Genomic DNA, 23809 nt, shown 5'->3' on the forward strand with positions numbered 1-23809 from the left:
GGCGGACAAGAGAGGCTTGGCTTGCCGGCAAGCTGGAGACCCAGCGCCTTTAATTGTAGATTTTGCCGCTTGCCGCCCCCGCCCCCCGCCATGACTCAGCGTGCGGTGCAAGAGCTGCCGTGACTCCGCAAGTTTTGCTCGATTGGCCCGTAACCAGCTTCTGGTTGGGCCCCTAAAGAGCCGCCGCCCCGCCCAGGCTGCGGTATCTCGGTGGGCAAACGGGACCGGAGCTTCGGCTCTTGGCGAAACGAATCAGTTTTTCGAAACTCGCGAGCTCCCTCTGTTGGCGCATCCCGGGCATTACTTAGTCCGGGATGCGCCAACAGAGGCGGGCATAAATATGGCTCCCTCGATAGTTAGTTTCAATGGGTATTTTTATAAGCGAAATCCTGTCGCGATTCGCTTTACTCTTTTTATCGTGGCTTCATTGCTTCATTGTTAAAACAAAACAAAAAACTCAAAGCGGTTTACAAAACGATAAAACAAAACAAAACAAAACAAAAATTCAGCCACACTTAAAAACATACAAAAGCTAAAATACTAAAAACAGATTTAAAATTACCTTGACTTTCTAAACAACTGAGTGGGCTTGCCTAAACAGGAATGCTTTTAGCAGCTGCCAGAAAGAGTAGTGAAGGCAGCTGCTTGACCTCAATAGGCAGGGAGTTTCAAAGTGGAGTTGCTGCCACACTAAGCAATCAGGTTCCTACAAATGTGGGTTGGTGCCCGTTCCGCCGATTGAAGCAGTCTAGTGGGCAAGGCGATCTTGTTGGTACACTGGTTCCAAGTTGTTAAGGGCTCTATATTCTTTAGGGCTTTCTAAACTAATAGACCTTGGATAGTAGCAGCCATCCCAGCTGTAGAATTCTGCTGCAGCTTCCGAACCAACTTCAAGGGTTGCACCGCACAGAGCACTCTACAGTAGTTTGTAGCACCAAGTGACTGACTGACAGGCTGAGACATGGAGATGGGCACAAAAGATTTCCACACCCGGGGAAGTCCTGGTCAAGCTCATCAACACTGTGTCAGATAAACTTCTCTAGATGCAAGGTGCCTGCTCCATTCTTTAAATTAAATGGTGGATATATATGTTCTGTCATTAGGGTTGCAGTAAGCAGATGCCCAGAGAAGGCAAGGAAAGAGAAGCACTTATTTGGCTTAGCAACCCTTCTGCTGCACCCATGGGCCTGTTTCCAGCAGTAAACCTCGGGATCGAATGGAAGACTTGGGAGCACCCTCCAGTTTTGTAGCAGCAACCATGACTTGAAGTCAAGCTGAGGCTGCCAAGGAAATGTCTTCCTCCGCAAAGCAGAGCATGCTTCTGGTTCTTCCTTTTCACTTGGGCCCCAAGGTTTACCTGTCACGCTGTCATCAGGAGACATAAACATGGGCATGATTTGAACCAAACCACAGCACAAGTCAAGTGGCAAGACCTGGTGGACCTAAGTAGTCTTATGGGCTGCAGGTTCCTCACTACTGTTGTAGAAAATTCTGACTTGACTTGTTATAAGGCAGCTCCTTGTGTTTCTATGATGCCTCCCCTCCCCAAATTTGGGGCAGATTTCTCCCAATTAATCAACCTGCTTCACTTAAACAGGGCTAATTATAACTTAACAGCATTCAGGTGGCCCTTATCAATGCTCCTTTTTGCTTCCTTAAGATCTACAGTGACCCCCACTTAAATAATTACGCATGTCTTCTCTTCCATCCAGATGATGCTATTCTTGACGACTTTGTGGGGAAAGATAATCACCAGCCACAGTAAATGGGAATGTAAACACACCTCGAATTCTGATATTATCTGCTAGCATTCATTTCCCCCCAAGCAGCAGGCTGGTCTCCCCTCCCACTCCCCGTCCCACCACTCCCCAAATGCACAGACACAGAGACTAGAAATATGATAAGTTCCTGTTTTTTTTCTTCTCCTTTTTTTTACACAAATATATACAGGGTATTATACACATCTCTACACAGACACAGTGCCAGTTAGAACACAGCTCCCTGCAAGGGGGGGCACCAGTGGTCCGCACCCAACACATCCATCCATCACCAGCATAGGCCAGCCCTGCGCTGCAGCTGTATGTACAGGGAGATCCCAGGGCCATCCCAGTCATCCCAGGTTGAGGTTGTGGGGCCGATGCAGATAGGGCAGTGGTGGCTGGGCTTAGGAATATGGTGCCAAGGGACCAGTACAGGTGTGGACAGGAAACCCTGGCATGGAACACATACTATTTCTAGACAGTATCCAAGAAAAACATCCTTAAACAATTAAAAATAAAACCCACATGCATTCCAGCAGCAGTGTGGCGGCGGCGATGATCATGGTGGGGGAGGAATAAGGGTCACGTTGAACACAGGCTCCTCCCCCCTCCCCCCAACTCCTGGACACTCCCCCCCCCAAGCTATGGCCCAGCTCCCTAGGGTGAACTGGGCTCCTCCTCAAACTCATGTGTCTCCTCCCAAAAGGGAGTACAAAGTCCAGCTCCTTCTCCCCGTTTTCTGGGGTTCCTAAGTCAAGAAGCGGGAAGCAAAGGGCTTCTCTCGGCTGCACTCGTGACTGTCCGTGACTTTGCACAATCGTGAAGGCATCTTGTGTTCCTGCGCTTCAGCTCTCGTTTTCCCCCATGGAGGTGGATCAGCCCCCTCTCCACAGCCCTGCCCAGTGTTCAAAGCGATCGAGACATTTAGTCCCATCTTTGAACACGCTTCAGGTCCCTGGGCTGGAAGAACAAAGACAGCGAATCGCACCCACTTCCTCTTTGAAGGGAGGGTTGGTCTCTTGGTCTCTGCTTCCGTGTAACACTGGCAGCATCCCTCAAGGACTGCTTACGGCAGGGGGAGGGACAGTGTTGTGGAGATGAAGGGAATGGAAAATTTAAGATAGCTATAGCAGCACAGCCTTCTTTCTGTTTGTGTGTGGGTTTTCATTTTGGTGTTTTGGGAAATGGGTCCAGTGCAGATACTCAGCTCAAGAATAAGAACCAACTCAACCTAGACAAGAGGCCCAGTGTCTCCAGCTGAAGGCAAGACTCGCCAAGAGTGAAAGGGGATTTGTTGCTTCCCCACATCCCCCCAAACAACCCCAAAGGCCATTCCTGGCTCCACCTGTATCCCTTCTATTTGCCCATTGCCTGGAAGGCTGGAAATACCTTTCCGAATAGATTTCGAAGTGCTCACAGAAATGGATTCCGTGCCACCCTTTGGCTCATGCCAATCTTACAGAAAACAAAAACAGAAGAGCCCTATGAGTTGGGCAACCCCAACCTTCTGTGCAAATGATGCAATGGGTGGGATGGAAGGTTCTCTTGCAACCCTTTGAAAAGGAAAGCTCAGGAGGCATCGACACCTTGAGTCATAAGGCAGTTCCTTGGAGTCACATGCAAGGCAGCGGGGCTGGGGGAGCCTGATCAAACAGGAGCCAAGCTGCCAGTTACTAAAAATGCACAAGAGGCTTCAAAAGCAAGGACCCGGGGCACAGCTGGACCAGCTCAGAAGCCTCGCGGCGCCCGGGATCCTGTGGTCTTGCCCCCTCTAGCAGTCTTCAGGAAACCAACCCGTCTTTCCCTCCTCTGCCTCCCTAAAAATTAGATCGGGCAAGAGGGCGGCTTGGGTTTTAGTCAGTTTTGAAGATAAAACAAAAGTGCAAAAAAAATGCTGCTGCAGAGCCCAAGTCACGGCACCTCTGCTTCAAGACCCCTGGGTCTCACTTAACATGGACTACCATCATTGTTTGAGTTGTGAACAGGGAGGGAAGAGAAGGGAAGTACTGCCAGCCTGCCTGGGACAATCTTCCTTGCCAATCCCCCTGCGCTCCCCTTGCCCTGCAAGGGGGCTCTCTTGCTACTGGAGCTGCGTTTGCCCCAAGCAGCTGCCCGGGGGCAGCCTCTGCTGCTGGGTGGCACTCTCCAGTTGCGGCTTTCATTGAGGAGCATTCCTGGTAGCAGGGGCCCTTTCCTGCACGCATCCCTCTGACTCTGAGACCACGCTCTGGCAGCCTTCCCTGGAGAGACAGAGTGGAAGGGGCTGGCCGAGACCGCAGTCGTCATAGGGTCGTGCCTCGGGCACCAGAGATGAAATGCTTACTGATGCCCAGGCATGGAGGGCGATTTACACGCAGATTTTTTTTTAAAAAAAACAAAACGGCTCCGCTTGGCTGGAATCCCTGATCCCAGTCAGGTTCAAAGCCACTCGACTCTTTGTTTGGAAACTCAGTGCCTTGATTAAAGCTCAGTTCGCTTTCAGACCTAATACATTATTAGTGTTCATGATTCTAGACCGGGGAGCAGGGAATGGGGGAGGACAGGCTCCCTGGGAGGAGGAGAATCTTTCGCCTGGTTTCTGCTGCACTTTCCTTTTGCTCCCCATCCTGGCCACAATGGAGCAAAGAGGCAGGCCATTTCCTCTGCTCCATCTTGGGTTTGTAGGGTGTTTCAGGTGGTGTTCAGGGTAGGCAGCTTGTAAGAGCAATCCCCCTCCCATACTAAAGGATGGAGAGAGAGAGAGAGAGAAGAATACAGAGAGAGCAACGGGACAGGTTCTCTCTCCCCATCTTGGAAGGAGCAATAATGCAGCAGCCAGGTAGGTAGGAAGGAGCAATGGATGCCACCTGTCTCGTCTCGTGCTGCCTTCTCTTCCGCTTCCTTGGTCTCGCTCCCTCTCTCACACATACACAGCTTTTCACTCCCTCTCACGCACACATATACAACCGGTGCCCAGCAGCCTCGTCAGCTCACAGGACTCCCCCTGCCCCCTCTTGCATTCCAGCGCCCCTAATGATGGATCTCGTTTTCTATCAGGCTGTCCTCGCACGACTGGAAATCTGTATCGTTTATGCCGTTGGGGTTGATGAGCTCCTCGTCCTGGGACCCCTGTTCTTCAGACTCTGCCACGTCGCCCTCAGGTGAAGAATCTTGCAGCACTTGGGCAATGTACTTCTGCTGCAGAGCCGGTATAAAAAGAAGAGAAGAATAAAACAATGGACCAGTTAGCCCCCCACCCTCTTCCTCTCTCTGTGGGGACTCAGGCAGCAGAGCATGATGGGTAAGTGCCATGCAGTCGGGAGCCCAAGAGCAGTCATGCTGGCACAGAATTGTATTGTGTGGAATAGCTGTTTGACAGCAAAATGAGGGTGGGAGAAGGAGAAAAAAAAGGGCTGTGTGACTCCAGAGCTTAGGTTCGAATAGTATGGCAGTATTTCTGAAGTGTAGCACTCAGCCCTAATTTCATGAGGATCTTAAGACATCCAGTAGAAGAAACACAGCCCTGAAGCCTCAAAAACCCGCACTGAGGACCCTCCACAGCCTGGGCCTGATGTTTCCTTGCCCTGAGCCTTAGCATCAAGGATTCTGTCCTCCTTTAGCAAGCCTGAAGGGAGCTACTGAGGCCTTATTCAGAAACCAATCATTGCAAGGGGCCTTTCATCCCTAGGAATAGAAGTAACCCCTCGTGGTAATACTGTGGCTGCAATTCAGATCTGCAACAGATAGGTCTGTCTCAGCAAGATAGCTTAGCTTTAGCTCCTCGTGTGTAAAAAAGGTGAATTGTGACCTCTCTCACTGGATACATTTTGAGGGCAAAAAGAGGCGAACATCCCAATTCACAGGAAGGAGAGCTCTGGTGTACCAGTAAAGCACCATTCACTTCAATGTACGGTGCAGCTCCACACACACACACACACACACATAAGGTGAGGATGGATGGGCAAGTGGACTGTCTTCCTCCAATGTACAGCAAATGGAGAAACTGGCTCATGCAGAAGCTCCGTACGTGCACCAAAGCACACATGGGACTCTGGACTGGAGTGAAAGATTGTAAATAATTTTGGCACAACTAAAATGCTGTGTTAAATGGATGAGGATGAGGATGATGATAATACAGGCTCTCTCTATTTTCTATATTTTTAGGGTAACCAATCCACTTGTTTTCAGTGTGTGTTTCCTCCCTGCCCCCAATTAAGCTAATACTTAGGATTTGGCTCTGGAGCTGCTCTTTTGTGCTCTCTATGGTGTGACTGCAGCCTTTGACATCATCTCCACAATGCTTGTCTGCAGACAATTTGGACCTCGGGCAACTTGGGGTGCAGGGAAAGGGGTGACTCACAAAGCCTTGAATGAATTAAAGATTCCCATCCCACTCAAAACTAACTTGCGTTGGGAAATGACAGCCGCAGCTCTTTCTGCAGCGCTCACAGAGCATGCCGATGCGTTAGGAGCCAGAAAGCAGAAGAGAAAGGGGCACTGACCAGTCTGGCTTCACTGTCCAAGCTGAGAGACAGAGGCAGAAAGTGAACAAACAGCACCGGGGGAGGGGCAGAGTGAGGTTGCCGGTCCATCATCTCAGAAAGGGCCAGTAACAGAGAGGCCTGTTTTCTGCCCATGCTCCGTGGATGCTGCTCGTGTACAGCCAAAAAGGTGGGGGCCTGATAGGAAATCTGCAAAGGCCTCTCCCTCCTCCTCCTCCTCCTCCCCAAACTCAGACATAAGAGGGCACAGAATATCCGACGTTGCAGAAGGCAAGCGGAGGAGCCGGAGACTCACAGCTGATTTTGGAGCTGGCGGGTGGCTGGCAGCGGGCCGTCCGTTCTCCCTCCCATCTACAGCATCCACCTCTGTGTGGTCGATCTGGAAGACAGAAGCATGCGTGGCACGAAACCAAACAGCAAAGGCAGCAGCTTGCCAGTTCTGGACCTGCCTGCCCTGCGGGAACATTTCTACATGATGCAGCCAGAATGGTGCCGGCGGTGGTAATCACTGTAGGAGCATAGCTGTCAACTTTTCCCTTTTCTTGCTAGGAATCCTATTCGGAATAAGGGAATTTCCCTTAAAAAAAGGGAAACGTTGGCAGCTATGTGCAAGAGCTGGGCTTCAGGTGCTCTGCATGTGGAAGAGGAGCAGAAAGAAGCTCTGAGCCTCCACAGCAATAAAACTTTGAAGGGCCAAGTTCCATGTAGCTGCATCACTATGGAAGCTGCTTCTTCACAGTTTCTTCTCACATGGCTCCTGAAAATGGAAGAACCACGAGAGGGGCTGGTTTCCCCTGCCAGGGCTTTCCTCCTGTGGGGAGGGACCATGGAATTGGTCCAGCCCCCACATGGCTCCTAAAGTGGCTGAGACATACAGCGAGGGCAGGAAGACCAAGACAAAAACCAAGGGCTTAGGAGGTGGTCTTTTCTCATCTCAGAATGGAGTCTGCGTCTTGCAGGACGCTTCTCCATTTGTGGGTACACATGTTGAGGCACAACAGGAAAGCCCGCTGTCTTCATATGTGTATACAAGTGTACACAGGGCTTTCCCCATCTCTTCAACACACAGGTGTGCCTGGGATTCTGCCGCCTTCCCAAATCTCTCTAGGGAAACACGTGAAGCAGTTCTTAGGGGAAGCCACCACACAACCCTTTCGGCTGCCCTGAAAACACCCTTCCACTACAATTACCTTGTAATTGTGAGCACTGAGGTATTTGAAGTGTCCAAAGCAGACATGACACAAGCAGATCACGATGGTGATGACGAGAACCACGAAGGTGAACATGGACGTGAGAGCCAGGAACCCTGAGGAATGCAAAATAACCTGTCAAGGTTGCCAAGTGTATACCTTCTCTTTTCTCTGCCTTTGCTCTGGGGACTTTACTTGGTCCTCTCTCATTATAGCTGCTGACCTAAAGAACAGAGTAAGCCACTTCTCTGCTGAAGCATGGCTAGGCATTCTACCCCCTCCACACTCATCTAACATTCACCATTTTGAACAGCAATAGTGGTGTGTTTGTGTTGTGTGTGTGTAACCCAGATGGGAAAGAAGATCCTTTCATCTTTACCATCTGTTGCGTCACTCCAGAGTGGCTATACAATGGTTATGTGTGGCAACACAGGTCCCCATGACAGCCAGGGTGGGCTCTTATGTTACAGAAGTGACGTTTTGTGGGCAGAGGTGGCTCTAAGTGACATTGTGTCAGGTCATAGGTTCCCATTCAGAAGGAGCAAAATGGAGGCAGTAGCCCATGAAGAAACAATAGATTGGGGTGGGGAATATTTATTTATTTTTACTCCAGAGGGCCAGATTGTTATCTCTCCCACAGGCCACGTTTTGACATAAGAAGAGCCTGCTGAGTCAGGCTACTGGACCATCGAGTCCAGCATCCTGTTCTCACAGTGGCCAACCAAATGCCGGTGGAAAGTCCACAAGCAGGACCCAAACACAAGAGCCCTCTTGGCCCCTGTGGTTTCCAGCAACCAGTATTCAGAAGCACTACTACCTCTGACCATCAAAGCAGAGCCCAGCCATCACGGCTAGGAGCCATTGATAGCCTTATCCTCTGTGAATCTGTCTCATCCTCTTTTAAAGCCACTCAAGTTGGCCATTGCTGTTTCCTTTGGGACTGTGTTCCATGGTATGGAGCTGCCACCTGCAAATCTCCTAAACACCACAGTGACGATACACAGGGCTTTTGCTATCTCTTCAACACAGTGAATTCCACCCATGGCCACTCCTGACCTTGTTGGAAACCATCTCCCATAATCCACAGGAAGCTTGGCCAATAGGAAGGGATTATGGGAGTTGATGGCCAGGGAAATCTAGAGCACTGGTCTTGAGCAACCTGATCCAAAGTGGGTCACAACAGGAGCACTACCACCATGCAAATATATGGTAAAAGATTAAGGTAAAGGTAAAGGTCTTGACAGACTCTAGGGTTGTGCGCTCATCTCACTCTAGAGGCCGGGAACCAGCGCTGTTTGCAGACACTTCCGGGTCACGTGGCCAGAATGACAAAGCTGCTCTGGCGAGCCAGCGCAGCACACGGAAACGCCATTTACCTTCCCGCCAGTAAGCGGTCCCTATTTATCTACTTGCACCTGGGGGTGCTTTCGAACTGCTAGGTTGGCAGGCGCTTGGACCGAGCAACAGGAGCGCACCCCGCCGGGGGGATTCGAAGCACCGACCATGCGATCGGCAAGTCCTAGGCGCTGAGGTTTTACCCACAGTGCCACCCGCGTCGTACTGGTTCCCAAATGCATGTTTTACTTAAAAATGGGTCCTGGGATTGAACGTACCTGATCTAGCAAGTTCCCCATACCTGCTCCAGATTAACACAATTAACTCATTTAACTGCACTTTCTAATGATCAGAAGGTGGTTCCATCTGCACTGCTTGTGGAGCAGCTGCTCAGCATGCTTCTTGAACCTTGGGCATCAATGTATTGCTGAAAGCCCTTCTAGATTTATTATAAAGGCAGATGTTAGCAAATAAGACTGGCTGTAAAAGAATCTGCTTACCTGTGCGCACGGTGGAGAAGAAGAGAAGCCAAAAGAGGCAGAGGATAGGTGCTGCCACCACCTGGTTCACAGCCCCTGAATGGATCTTTTTATCCAGCTTGGCAGGCAGGTAGGCATAATAGAGGTTGTACCTGTCCACCAGGTGCTTCAGTAGCATATACATCAGGCCTAACAGAATGGGGAGGGATGGAGCAATCAGCTGGAAGGCTGAATGAACAGCAGCTTTACTTATTAATTATTTCCACGTGTTAGGTGCCTCCTAAACAGCTTCTACAGGCATCAGACATTTGAGAAACCAATGCTTCATTTGGCAGCTTCCTTGTTTCTGGAGGAATGGAGGAAGCCTGAAAAAATTACCTACTTAGCCACAACTTTGCTGGGTCACCAAAACAAATTCTTCAGCCAGGACTGGTGCCACCTTTGGAGGGGTCCTTATTAGACCCCACAACACAAGCTCTTCAGTGGCAATGAAGTCCTTCCCTTGGCAGTGGCAGAAGATGTCCCTTCCTTGGGCAGCAGTGGAGTTGATAAAAACACCCCTTGTTTGGGTGGTAGTGAGAGAAAATCTGCCTCAGGTGGTGGTAGAGAAGCTACCAAAATGGCCCCAGGAGACAGCAGTTCTGTTCTACTCCCTTTACCTTGAAGCAGGCAGATACCAAAAATGCCAGTATAGCCAGCAGATTAAGCACTGCTCATGATATCCATTGTTTTAATTCTCCCACAATGCTTTGGGGAGGTCCAGTATAGGATATCTTTGGAGCAGTACTACATTGGGGTTCCAGAGATAGGGTCCTGCCCCCTGAAACGGTGTCTGCATTGTTGGCTACACTATCTTGCTGCCTCTGTTACTTACTTGCCTAAAGTAAACAGAGGGGAAGCTGGATGGTGGGGCACCTCAGGCTGACAGTGCTAACCTCAATGCTGTACTTGCCCTAAGCTTCCAGCAGAAAATGAATCACAAAATGGGAGCTTGCAAATCTCATTCAAGCTACCTTGAACCCACAGCTCACAAGATTAGAGTCAGTTGCTATGTTATCACCCAGGTGTCATCATAAGAAACTCACTGTAATGAATCGACACAAAAACCATTGTGAATATATCTATGTCTGCTGCCTTTAAGTATTTGGTGTATTTAAAACCTGCTAGGCCAGATGTTTTGACCCTCCAGATGTTTTGAGATGACAATTCCCATCATCCCTGACCACTGGTCCTGTTAGCTAGGGATGACGGGAGTTGTCGTCCCAAAACATCTGGAGGGCCAAGTTTGGCCATGCCTGTGCTCGGCAAAGGAAGTCCAAGGAGATGTTGTGGTACCTACCAAACGGGACAATGATGGGGCAGGTGATACTGTAGGTCATTACCACAGTGAAGACACACATCATCCAGGCATAAGCGGCCCCGAACTGGAACTCGTAGGCCTGATGCTGAAAGGCAAGAGGAACAAAAACAGAGATCCTGTTGACATACACATGAATGTCTGAGTGGGGAGCCCACATGACTATATTCTGGATGTGTGTCAAAACAAGCCATGATTTTCACAAGTCCACTTGTCCACAGATTTACAGTGAGGCACTCACACCAAGATAGTACTAGAAGTTGGGCTCCCTAAGTTCTATGGAAACAGGCAAGGTGCAATCACTTCAGTATGTCAATCCAATGTGGCCTTGGCTTAAGGTCGCCTGGGAGTCTGGCTATTTGGGGTGGGGAGTGGGGGTGAGGGTGAGGGCCTTCATAGTGACTGCACCCAGATTGTGGAATACTTGTGCAAGTTTTCTGAATAAAATAAATTCAAGCATCTAGGAGTTCAACAGAAGGATCTACGGGATATAATTTGGGTTGCAACATTTAATTAAGATGAGGTGGGGGAGACCTTTTGAATAGAAAAGTTATCCCTGATTAAGCAGGCAGGTTAAAATAAAACTCTCTTACACGCAGCAAAAATGTCTCCCCTAAGATAATGCTTGCTATGACACATGAATATATAATCTAAAATAAAAAAGGATGCTTTTAGTTCCAGAACCAATTTTTAAAAATCCATATGCAAATTTGATTAATTGACTAAAGAGCATATAATAAATTTAATATTTATTTGATAGGTTGACAGCCCTAGATATGATTTTTTTGGGGTCTTAACTCCATGTTGTTGTTTTTTTAACACTACAAGGCAAAAGGACCTCCCAAATTGTCTTCAAAGCACCACTGTTTTGAAACCTTTAGACAATCGTTGTCTGTGGGTCACTCCAGGCAGCAGTCAAACATCCCCTTATGATGTCTGGTTCCAGTTTTGTCCTTAGTTTTGTGACTGGACCAACTCTTGCTGGCTTGAGCCACGTACCCGTTTGACATTCTTGCGTTCAGCAGCTGAGCGGGCAAGGCAGAGGCGAATCATGTACATCAGGAGGCCGGGGATGCGCAGCAAGTCCATGGCATTCCCAATGAAGGCAGAGGCAATAACGTAGTTCACAAAGAAGGCCCCGTTGTCTGGCAAGAACACACACCTGGGAAAGAGAAAGGAGGGCAATAGAAAAAAAGCTTCCCAACCAGGAAAGCAAATGAAATGTAGCATGGGGATTAACAGAATGGAAGACGGGTAGTAAATTTTGGGTCAGATGTGGATATACTGATGCCCTTGACTACTTCATCTGAGTCATTTTCTCCTTGTGTAGGATGTCCCCACTGCCTGAACCACCAATTAGGGGCTATTAGCTGTCTAACACACCTGTGACTCCTACATCCACCTGTGTTACCTAGTTGGTTCACATACAGTGGTTTCCCTTTATTCCCCAACCCTGGTAGGTGTGTCTCTGTTAGTATGGTCTCTGTGTCCCACCTTCACAAAGAAAATAAAGCTTTGTCTTCTTCACAGGCTACACAGTAGGTAATTTAAGGAAATATGGCAACTAGGAGCATTGAAGGTTAAGTTTTCTACAGCATATGGCAGATTCTTAAATGGCTTGATGTTATCGGACGGTGGCCTAGCAAGGGAGGCAGGAAGAGGTGGGAGGAGAAGATTGTGAGAAGCAGAGATTTGCGCCACAGCAGGCATGGCACCAAACCACGCACTTCCCTCCTCTTAAGGCTTTACTTACTCAAATCTCACAGCAGCCTCTGCCAGGAACTTTTTGTCAAACAGCCAGCGGAAAAATACATCCAGACTAGAAAGTGAAGCACACAAAGAGTGCAGAGTAATTATTACCAAGAGGCACTTGGGATGCAACTGCAGTCTCAGCACACATCTCATGAGGCTCTATTTGCTATGCTGGGTCAAGGCCCCAGTCCATCTAAGGCCAGCCCTCTGTCTCAGACCATGACCAAGAAAAAGCTCTAGGCCACATTAAACAACCCAACCCAGTTTCTTATTGTGTATTCTTTCTCTCCCTACTCAGATAAGTTCCTGACACCACACTGGCATTATATTTATATTGGGATCGCTTTAAAAGCATTGATTTAAAAGAGATCGATAGCGGAACAAAAGATTCTTCCATTCTTTTAGGCCAAGGATGGGGGAATGGAACCATTATTAATTTATTTTTGCATTAACTGGGTCTTATTACTAATGCAGTTCTAGAGGAGGTTACATTTATAGAAGCAAATCCGCCTATACAATACAGCCACTTAAGAAAACAAAGCATGTATTACAACCAGACAACAATAAAATGAGCGTTTTAGAAATGCTGGCCTTCTAGTGTTGTTTTAAAGTAACTTACTTTTTTTCAAAAACAAAGGACTTCAAAGGAATCATTTCTCATATTTTCGTTACTTATTTTGTTACAAATTGTATTATTATAATAATTAATCCTATTTGTTTTACTTTAGTGTGGAAATACACACACACACACACACACACACACACACACACATACACACACACTTTCCATTCACAAGATCCCACAATATTTCTTTTTAGAGATAGGGAACTGAAGCTGAGAAAGCAGGCCTCATTCAAGGTAATATTCAGCAAAATTCTCTACGTGTGTACTCCGCTGCATTCATTGCTTACTCCAAGGTGAGTAGGCCCAGGACTGTAGCCCTACTATCCCAATGACTGAAGCCAAGCTTTTCACCTCAGCTCCAATTTTAACAGACCATTTCAGTTCTCCTTGAGCTAATTTGAATCTGAATGGAGGTTATTGTGATGTCCTGCAATGCACCCTCTCTTTCTCAATTAAAAATGAAAACAACAAAGAAGAGACTGCATGAACACTTGAGAATTGAAAATACACGGTGTGGAGATGTATGCATGTTGATTTGACATTCAACCTCACTGCTTTGATGTACAACAGCCAGAGCTGGTCCAGCCATTAGGCAGGGTGAGGCTGCTTGCCTCAGGTGGCTGAAGCCCCCAGGTGGCATGCTTGCAGATGTCCTGCAGCCCCCCCCCACCACATCCAACAGCAGAGAAGCGCTGCTACCATCAGCACCAATTTTGGGCAAGATCACATCCATTTGGGGTGAGATTTCAGCAGTGGTGCTGTTTCTTGGCAGGGAGGCGATTTTAGCAACTCTACTCCAGAGAGACACAGGAGAAAGGGGGAAATGGTGAAAGTTGCCACTACCATTGGAAAGAATAGATATTTTGGATCCATCCCAGATATGTTCTCTTCTACTCAGCAACCTTTCTTTTACCTGCTCAAGCCCAGCGACGGCAGCAGCAATACCATGAAGATGAGGAAAGTGTAGCACTTGTGCATGGTTGTCCTGTTCTCTCCAGACCTAGTGGCACAGATAATTTATTATTACTATTAATTACTATTAGTTATTATACAGGGCGAGTCTTTTAAAAGAGGCCCCGTAGATACAGAGCACACATGTTCTACGGGGCCTCTTTTAAAAGACTTGCCCTGTATGTGACCCAAAGCTAGTTACATTAAAACAAATAAGAACAACCAAACGACCGAAAAACACAGCTTAACAATTAAAAGGCAGGACCAACAAATCCTGCCCCACTAAAGGAGGCCACAAATGCCACCCTTCAAATTAAGGTCCAAAAACCCAGGAAAAGAGAAAAATCCTTGCCTGGTGTCTAAAAAAGATACCGAAGGTGTCAGGCATGCCTCCCTGGGGAGAGCCTTCCACAAGCAAGGGGGCCACCACTGAAAAGGCTTGTTCTTGTGCTGCTACCTTCCTGAGGTACAGATTAAGGTATGCATAACATAACATATGATTAAGGGCTGGAAAGGCCTCCTTGATTTAATATTTTTAATTGTATACGCCATATTTCCATCCTATAAGGGCTCTCAAGGTAGTTTGCAATATACTGTTAGATTAATACTGCAGAACTCCAAGAATAAAATACATATCAGAGAAGAACACTAGTTGCAAAAAACAAGAACTTGGAACAATATATTTTTGCCTTTTATTATTTTCCTCAGTAGGGATTCATGGGATTTGAAGAAACATGAAGTTTTTTTTCTAAAGTTTGCTAAAAGAAGAAACATGAAGTCCATAGAAATCAAATCTTAGTGCAGTGCAGGTGGGCCTGAGGGACATATTCCAAGCAGAGATTCTGAGTAGTTCAGCTCTCAGGCAGGCAGAGAAAATCTCCCCATTTTACCTGGTCCAGTGGGCTTCAAAGAAAGCCGAATAGTACACAATTGTGGGAAGCAGAGCAGAAAAGGCCCACAGCAGCAGCGTGGGGAAGAACTGGGTGATGATGGGATTCTGGAAAGAGAAAGAGAAAGAAACAATCAGTCACTTGCTCTGAATAATATATAGCAACCAAGAATACAAAGTGTGCAATGGCAGAGCGCTAGGTTGGCTAAGTTGGTTGTATGTTATCGTAACGTGTGTGTGTGTGTGTGTGTGTGTGTGTGTGTGTGTGAAATATGTAAATCCAATATTGATATTACAGCATGGTGTTCTTTTCTTGAGAGATTATTACTGATCTGTTTCAGAATGAGTGGGTTTCCTGACCTGCCTACCTATGTTAGTCCAGTCGTAGCTGCCAGCACTGTGTTTCTCACAACTCTTGAATTCAGAGCTTACTCTGCTTTCTGTCCCCCTATACAGTGGTGCCTCGCAAGACGAAAAGAATCCGTTCCGCGAGTCTCTTCGTCTAGCGGTTTTTTCGTCTTGCGAAGCAACCCCATTGGCGGATTATCGGATTAGCGCTATTAGTGGTTTAGCGGCTATTAGCGGCTATTAAAGGCTTAAGGGATTAGTGGATTAGCTGCTAAAAGGCTATTAGCAGCTTAGTGCCTTAGAAAAAGGGGGTGGGGAGCGGAAAAAAATCGCAGGAACTCGCAAGACATTTTCGTCTTGCGAAGCAAGCCCATAGCAAATTCGTTTTGCGAAGCACCTCCAAAACGGAAAACCCTTTCGTCTAGCGGGTTTTCCGTCTTGCGAGGCATTCGTCTTGCGGGGCACCACTGTACAACAATCAATTCTCTTTGAACAATCAATTCTGTAGGTAAGCATGCAAAGATATTTGCACACAACTGTGTGTCTACTGCCTGCCACTGCAGGCCAGGATTTGTGGTTTGGGATACGTGTGAAGTAGCGTAAGAGATCTTTGAGCTCCTCCTAAAACCAGGCACAGGAAAAGAGAATAGGAAGAAAGCAGCAGCTTTTTCTGAACTCTGTTCCGAATTACATTGGGAGGAGAATGGGTGAGACTCCAGTGATCCCCACAAATCCAAAGCACATCAGTGAAAGAGTCCTCTGCCAGGTGAATTAACACCACTTGAAACAACAGGAGTATTCAATGCACCCAGGATGTTCTCTTGGCAAAGATGAAAGCACTTACTATTTCAGAACCACGTCTGACTAAGATGAGTCCACCCCATATTTTAAGAACCAGTATACTAACAGATAAGCCAAGTTTATACAAATATTCATTATCTTAAAAGCAGAAGCATTCTTTGTTATCTGATTCAAGTATTGCACACTCAGTACAAGTCAGTTCAGATATCCCACAAGAAACTTGTAGTTATTTTTATTTAATGGGCCTCAGTACTGTAAATGCATGGTTGTATTTAACTTGGAGAAATTGGCCGGCAGAATTCCTAAGGCCAGTTTAATTAATTTAAATTTCAACAAATGACTGGCAACATCACACAGGGGAGTGCCATTAAAGAACACACACACAGCTGGATCTGTTTAGTTATATAAGCTGATTTAGCTGGCAACTGTTTGGTAACGTGTCATTTCCTGTTGAGCATGAACACACACCATTTAAATACCACCGGTCTTGCTAGATTGGTTTGAGTCAATAATTTCCCTTTCATTTGTGCAAACGTAATTAGACAAACTTAATTTAAAAGTAGTAGTTTCTAAACACTGACCACCAGTAGAATTACAACTTTGAGATCCAACAGATAACATCAACATTTGAGCCAGACGTTATATGGTCCTATAGTCCCATAATACATGGACCTCAGAGGCTGCTACCTCAAGTCATGATATCAACAATTACATTAAGGAATGTAATTATAGCACTTAAAATTATACAGAGAACCAGAAGGAATGAACTTAAGTTTCAAAAAGACATAGTACCATGAATTTTTATTCACAGGTTAAAAGTATGTACTTGTTCCATGCTATCAAAGGTGCTCTCTCTCTCTCTCTCTCTCTCTCTCTCTCTCTCTCTCTCACACACACACACACACTCGTCATTTCTCCTTGCAATCTCACTGACAGCATGAGGACACAAACAGTGCAGTGATAGCTACACGAATATAATTTACTCCTGCTCTGTTTCCACAAAACCACAGAGGGAGAGCTCATGAGGCTGGGCTTAATCCCACTGAATATGAAGGGAAACTTTTCAAAGGCCGTTCCCCTCCTGTATCATGGAGCTAAAGAGAGAAGGGAAGTTCCAAATGTCTCGGGTCAAGGTCTTACATTCAAGTACTCAACAGGCTTGGTGACATTGAACTTGTCCATAGTGGTGATGATGATGGCAGGAGTGGTGAGGAAGAAGAGCAGGATGAAGAGCACCACATTGATGATCAGGCAGCGGAACCACCAAATGAAGCCACGAATGGACAGGTGTTCCCTGAAGGAGAGACAAAGCGAAGAACCAAACTTTAAGGGTGGCAGAACCCAACACTGGAGACATTGGACCGGAAGGGCTTTTGGAAAACCTTGTGGCATCCAGTCCTCATGTGGCTGCATCCCCTTTAAAAACACTCTGCTACCAATAGCTACCTTAACAACAAGCCTATGGAGAAGCATCTCTCGCTCTGGCATCCATGCAGTCCAGAAAGAGTCCTGCACAAAGCATGGCGCCAGGATGGCGAATTCCCAGTTTAGGCCACAGAGAGGCACCATTTGTTTACCAGTAAATGTTCTGAGGGTCAGGCGCATACGAGACTGCCCAGTTGGAGACATGGAGAGACTCGCTGCAGGACGAGGCCTTGGGTTCCCCACGGCACTTGCAGCCCTGGCACTTGCACACGTTGAAGTCTTTAAGGATTCTGGAGGAAGAAGAACATCAGAACGTAAGGCAAGTCTGCTGGCACAATCTATAGCCCAGCATCCTGTTCTCACAGTGGCCAAGCAGAGGCCTGTGGGACCTGAGCCCAAGAGCAGCCTGCCCACCTGTGATTCCTAGCAACCGAGATTCAGAGGCATGAGAGCACCGACAGAACATAGCCATTGTGGCTAGTAGAAGAAAAGAAGAAGAAGAAGAAGAGGAGGAGGAGGAGGAGGGGACAGATGAAGCTTCCTTGGAGGAGGGCCAGAAGCCTTCTCAAGTCTCTGCAATGTGGCAGTAGCTATTGCCTCACTCAGCTGCTTTACAAGTCACAACTAAAACTCTGTCTTTGAAGAAGACAGGCAAAAGGGGAACATGACTGGAGTTTAAAAAATGATAGTTTGTAGGTGGTAGGTAGATTTGTTTGTCTGTCTGTCTGTCTGTCTGTCTGTTAGCAGTTCTAAGAAACCAAAAAATCATTGCAGTTTTGAAGTGCTTAAAATTAATAGAGTTTTAAATGTTTCCATCCACTGTCTTGGTTCAAAACGACACCCAAGTTGCCTTTTTCAGAGAAATGTTCTCCCTCCCTCCCTCCCTGCCATCAAAATGATTCTTCCCCATCACCCTGTGCTCCCGGCACTCACATGGCTGTAATGGCCTCGTTGTGGAAAGTGACAAAGGCCATGCCCAACGGCTTCTCGTTCACCTTTTCCTTTTCCTTCTTGTAGTCCTCCTTCAGCTTCTCCTCCAGTTTGGTGTAATACTCCATGGCTTCCACCTAGGCAACCATGCACAAGGTGAGAATACAAACCCTGCAGCCCCATCGTCACCTCAAACGATGGGCTAACTTATGGCATGTTAGCCCAACACACAGTGGTCCTGAATCACAATTTATTCAGGATCAGTGGCTGCCCAGCGAGTGGGAACCAACTGGTCATCTGAACCAGCCGCTTGATATTTTGGTTTCACAGGCTCTTGTATGATAAAACACTGGGGTTCAGTCTTAACCCCAGCTGTTACCTGGAGCAGCAGGGTCATCTGTAGCCCTGCCAAGCATGCTGGATCAGAAGGTAAGGGTGAGGGACAGGCAGAGCACTGTGCCAGCCTGGAAATGGCCCAGCAATTGAACCTAATGTGATAGTTGTGGGGCTGGCTCAGGGTTCAAGACCCAGCTCCTCCCTGTGGCCCAAGAACACCCCATTCCAGGGCTATCCACTGCTGCCATCCACTCAGCAGGTGGAACGCCAAACTCTGAACTGTAGGAGTGATGCTGGTGTCACTCTCTAGGCAGAGGCTGGCAGGGCTGGGGAGAGCAACACTTCTGCCCAATCTAGCCATCCACCCTGGCAGCCTGGCAAAAAGGGGTTTTAGTTTGGTCTGTTAGTGTAGGGCTAGATGGTAGACCTGAACTAGGAAGAATTGGGTTCATCACCCACTAAGTGCCTTTGTGTGGCTTTGAGCAAGTTCCTCAGTCTAATCTCACCCAGACAGTTAGAATGGAACAACTGGATGCAGATCCTTTTGCATAATAAAAGGGCCGCCTGATTATTAGGGCACATCAGTTGAAACTGTGCAGGAAAATGGCAGCTGAACAGGGCACATGTATTCTGCAGAGGGTTCTCAAGAGATACTATGAAACAGATAAGGGGACAGCAGCCAAGACAGAGGGTTGGATCCAAACTTTGCATAGGTGGAACGCTACTGATGGGATTCCCTGCTGGAGGAAGCATGGAGGACAGAGGTGATTTTAGCTAATTCTCCCCCACCCCACCCCAAAAGCCTCTTGTGACCCACAAAATTGTGATCTTGTGTTGGGGACCCCCCCAGAGCAGTGTGGAAGCTGGCACTGGTGGTTGCAGAAAGGTGGCATAAATGGACAAAAATGCCTCACTTCCTTCAGCAGGAGTCTCTACTGACCCTTCCCTGAAATGGAATGGACAAATTGTGGAAGGGACAATTTGGATACAACCCAAAGGCCCAAGCTTAGGTGACCACTGGGTCCCAAACACAACTTTCTCCACAAGCATGAGCCTCACAGAGTGCTGTTAGTGGTAAAAATGGACCTGTGGCCATCAAGAACCCCCCTCCCTTATGTAGGGACCCCGAAGTCCCCTTGCATTTCCCTGCTCCCCCCTCTGCACCTCTTCACAGCCTTTGATGGCACAACAGCAGAGATGGCCACAGGGCTTGGGATTGATCATGGAGGGCGTGTTCTCCTTGGACTGCAAGTTGGTGAAGTAGAGCTTTCCACGCTCCGCTTTTTTCCTGAAACAGAAGAGTGCAGGGGAAGAGGACGCTCAGAGAAGCTAGCAAGACAAAGCAGGCAAATTGGGGTGTGAAAGAAAGAAAGAAAGAAAGCATGCATTGGGTCTTCTGCACAGCTGAGTCCTGCAGTATATTCACTTCCTGTTCTTTCTGTTTCTGTTCCTGTTGCTTCCTGTTCTTTTCAGCTTGGCTTCGCCTGCCCTCACCTCTGAACTGTACCCTCTCCAGTGGCGTAGCGTGCGTTGTCCCATCCAGCAAGGCAAGTAATTTGCGCCCCCTAACCCGTGGATTTTAGTAGGGGCAGAGAGCTGCGAGTGCGAGCGTGTCCCCCCCAGATGTTACGCCCGGTACGGTCGGCCCCCCCTGCACCCCCCACGCTACGCCACTGACCCTCTCCCACTACTGTTGGAAACCTAGGATTTGTGAACAGCGGTGCTAGAACTGGATGTGGCTTGCTGCTGTATAAGCAACTTCACGGCAGGCCAAACTGCGCATTACACACACACACACACACACACCCCACGACCTCTCCTTGCTCACATCAGGTTTAAAAGCCCCCATTCCCTACGAATCCCAGTCTGTACCTCTCTGCATCAAGAAACATCAGCCGGGCCACATCATAGCAGGGACGTGCCTCCAGTACCGTGCAGTTGGCGTAGGCTTCCCTGCAGTCAGGAAAAAACAACAATGCAGGAGCTTATTAGAAACCTGCAGGGTCAGCAAAACCTGGTTGAGTTCCTATTCAAGGAACAGGCTTGAAACGGCACATTTGACTCTGAAAAGGAAGGCTTCTTCAGCTTTTGATTCAGCTGCATGCTGAAGCTCTGTAGGAGCAAGCAGAGGGGGCGGGAACTGAAAGAAATAAGTGCCCATCGTTCCTGTTAAGAAGTGTAACAACCACCTAGCGCAGAGGGTGTGGAACTGCAGGACCAGGAGCCAAATGTGGCACTCCAAATTATCTCCAGGTCACACTTCTTCCCCCCCCCCCCAACTCCCAGGCGCTTCCCTTCTCCTCAGGTCACCCCCCTCATTGGCCTTGCCATGCACCTTCCATGAATGCTTTTGCCTAGCTGGTAATAATGCCTCTTGCATGCCTGGATGGAGGACAGAGAGGGGCATGGGTGTATGTGCAGAAGCCCTGCCCATTTCTAGCAATGTGAACCCTGTAAGCTTGCCCAGAAGTGAATGCATCCCCTGTCCTAGGGTGACACCATGTCCATCTAAGGGAGGCATAGGCAAATTCAGCCCTCCAGATGTTTTGGGACTACAACTCCCAACATCCCTGAGCACTGGTCCTGTTAGCTAGGGATGATGGGAGTTGTAGTCCCAAATCATCTGGAGGGCTGAGTTTGCCTATCCCTGATCTAAGGCAAGGGTAGACAACATTCCTGCACTACAGTTCCCTTCAGTCCTAGCTAGCAGGAGGAAGGGACAGAGCTCAGCGGCAGAGAATCAGCCTTGTTTGAAGAAAGTACCAGGTTCAATCCTCAACATCTCCAGGAGAAGACTCCCCAGCTGAAATCCTGGGAAGCTGCTGCCTGCCAGTGTAGACAATACTAAGCTAGATGTACCAATGGTCTGGCCCATGTGTTGCTCAAGGAAGATGGGAGCTGCAGCAAACAACAGCTGGAGGGAACTACATTGGCTAGCCCTGATCTAAGGCATACAAAGGTACGGTGTTGGGTTAAAAAATTATCCAAAGAAAAACTGGCTGATTTATATATATATTTTTCTTTGTCAGAGGAGGGTCGAGCTAAGAATTAAAGGATCCAGGGAACAAGACTCACTCAAAATGCTTTCTGATCTTTTCAGGTTCGGCATACTTTGAGATTCCGTTAATGAACAGAGTTCGCTTCACCTGGAGCAGATAAGAGGCAAAGAGAAAGTTAGGTCTGAGGTCTTTCACAGTTGAAGCAGGAAATGGAGACTAAGCCCAAGCGAAGTATCAGTTTGTGGGATTTATGTGTTGTGCATTTATGTTAAATGTACCCTGCTCTCAAATCAAGTGATATGGGGGAGCAGAAATGGAATACGGCTTATCATTGTTCATAAGCTCTACGTGGGGTTACCTTTGAAGACCATTTGGAAACTTCAGTCTGTTCAGAATATGGCAGCTAGGCTTTTCATGGGGGTCATACATAGGGCTTGTGATACTCTCCTTTTTACCAAATACATTGGCTGCCTATCCATTTCCTGGCCTAAATGAATTGGGACCAGGACAGCCTTTCCCCACATACTTCTGCTCAAGAACTGAGCTGTTCCACAGAGGTCCCTCTCATTTCCCAATCAGCTATCCATAATAATACATTGCTCAATAGAGCCTTTTCTGTGTCACCCTCCCAACCCTTGGAATTCCATCTCCTGGGAGAGTCATATTACTTCACTGTTTGCCTATCAGGGAGGCACTTAAAACTTTTCTTTGTAAGAGTGGATATTTTGGCTGCTTTACGTTTAGTCATAGAATTGTAGAGATGGAAGGGATTCCGAGGGTCATCTAGTCCAACCCCCTGCAATGCAGGAATCTCAACACGCAGCCCCAATCCAATTTGAAACCATACTGGACACTGCCTAGCTTTGCAAATGTGCTAGCAGTTTTATTGTTGCACTGCTAGGAGAGCAATGTTGTTTGTTATTTTACATCCATACTGTTTTTTAATTATATGCCACTCTGATCTCGTTAGGAGAGAAGAGTGGAATAGAAGCAATTCTAAATAAATTAAACAGATTCCTCTTCTTCCTGTTTTCCCCTCTTTCTCATTCCTCCATTGTTCCCGCTGAGTTGAATTTTAGGTTTTAAATTCCTCAGGGCTAATATCTGAACGTTTTTATTCTTGATGGCGCCATGTAAATAATAAATGATAATAATGTCTGGGTTGGCACCAGGGAGGTAGGAAAGGGTGTGTTTGAAGAGAACGGGATCTCATTTAATGGCAAAATAATAACTGAAAAAAGGTCACAACAATGTATTTTTTAAAAACCCGAACTATTAGAAAAGTTACTAAGGAAAGCTCCCCAAACTCACATGCCTGAAACAAGTAAACAGATATCACAAATGCAAAAGGAGCATGAAAAAGAGAAGCTTAAAAATCAGAGAAGCAGGAAATGCAGGGCCCATGACCAACTGTAGGACATCACCCAATTAAGGAGGTTGCTTGCTCCAGCTGACCAAGTCTAGCTGGATGCCAGTTTGGACTTACCAAATCATCCTCCTTGTAGCGCATCTTGGAGGTGTGCCGGCGCATGCTGTACACAGTCAGCAACAGGTACAGGAAGGCAAAGGACGTGTGCAGCCATAACAGGTTATTCCTGTCACAAGGGAAAGGAAATGCCCAATACTTATCTCTGCTTGAATGTATCTTCTGCATTTTGGGTCAGCCCATTTATCCCAGTGCTAATCCACAAGCCTCCCAGATAATATTCCCCTTTGAATATTTCCTCTTCCTCCTCCTTTTTGGAAAACATGGTTCCTTGATGGCACCCCAATATCATACTTACCCAGATTTCAAGTTAGCAATAGTTGTTCTCCCAAAGCTGTAGGGGTTGTTCTCTGGCAAGAAAACAAGTAAAGAATCATGAATTGGGTGCAATGCAATGAGAAGGTATCAAGCTGCTGGAACAAAATTGCTCTGCTTTTATCGGAGAGACTCAAAGTGGCTTGGATTAGATGATGAGGCAAACAGCCCAATGCCTTCTGTAATGGGAGACTTTGAAATTCTCCATGCTCTTCAGCTGACGCTCAGTCTTTCATCATTTAGTGACTATTCATTTACTTCTGTCTGAGCTGCTCCAGAGATTCACCTTCCAACCTTAACCATTTCATCCAAGTATCTCATGGTTTATTGTAAAGGATGAATACCATGAA

General features: G+C 47.3%; 1 protein-coding gene and 1 long non-coding RNA gene across 9 annotated transcripts in view; one reads left to right on the forward strand and one right to left on the reverse strand.

The window, feature by feature from the left end:
* Positions 1-23809, forward strand: part of LOC310674893 — a 457828-nt gene that overhangs the window by 138913 nt on the left and 295106 nt on the right. The gene's annotated exons all lie outside the window — the stretch shown is intronic.
* The window catches only part of TMEM63B (transmembrane protein 63B), a 75849-nt gene continuing 53936 nt past the window's right edge, over positions 1897-23809 (reverse strand). For 5 of the 8 annotated variants that reach the window (XM_083434629.1, XM_083434625.1, XM_083434632.1 and 2 more), the window contains 17 exons: positions 23443-23494; positions 23145-23253; positions 21735-21805; positions 20532-20612; positions 19824-19947; positions 18327-18460; positions 17546-17683; positions 17109-17262; positions 14821-14927; positions 13893-13979; positions 12356-12421; positions 11602-11764; positions 10585-10690; positions 9267-9434; positions 7432-7547; positions 6537-6620; positions 1897-4937 (listed from right to left, as the gene is read on the reverse strand). In XM_083434629.1, the coding sequence (XP_083290755.1) occupies positions 4770-4937; positions 6537-6620; positions 7432-7547; positions 9267-9434; positions 10585-10690; positions 11602-11764; positions 12356-12421; positions 13893-13979; positions 14821-14927; positions 17109-17262; positions 17546-17683; positions 18327-18460; positions 19824-19947; positions 20532-20612; positions 21735-21805; positions 23145-23253; positions 23443-23494 (1928 nt within the window). In that variant the 3' untranslated portion in view covers positions 1897-4769. The remainder of the gene's footprint in view (positions 4938-6536; positions 6621-7431; positions 7548-9266; positions 9435-10584; positions 10691-11601; positions 11765-12355; positions 12422-13892; positions 13980-14820; positions 14928-17108; positions 17263-17545; positions 17684-18326; positions 18461-19823; positions 19948-20531; positions 20613-21734; positions 21806-23144; positions 23254-23442; positions 23495-23809) is intronic. The other 3 variants (XM_083434631.1, XM_083434627.1, XM_083434628.1) reach the window with 1 other exon arrangement.

This window comes from Podarcis tiliguerta, assembly GCF_965153285.1.
Source record: "Podarcis tiliguerta genome assembly, chromosome: 3".
Taxonomy (NCBI): Eukaryota; Metazoa; Chordata; class Lepidosauria; order Squamata; family Lacertidae; genus Podarcis; species Podarcis tiliguerta.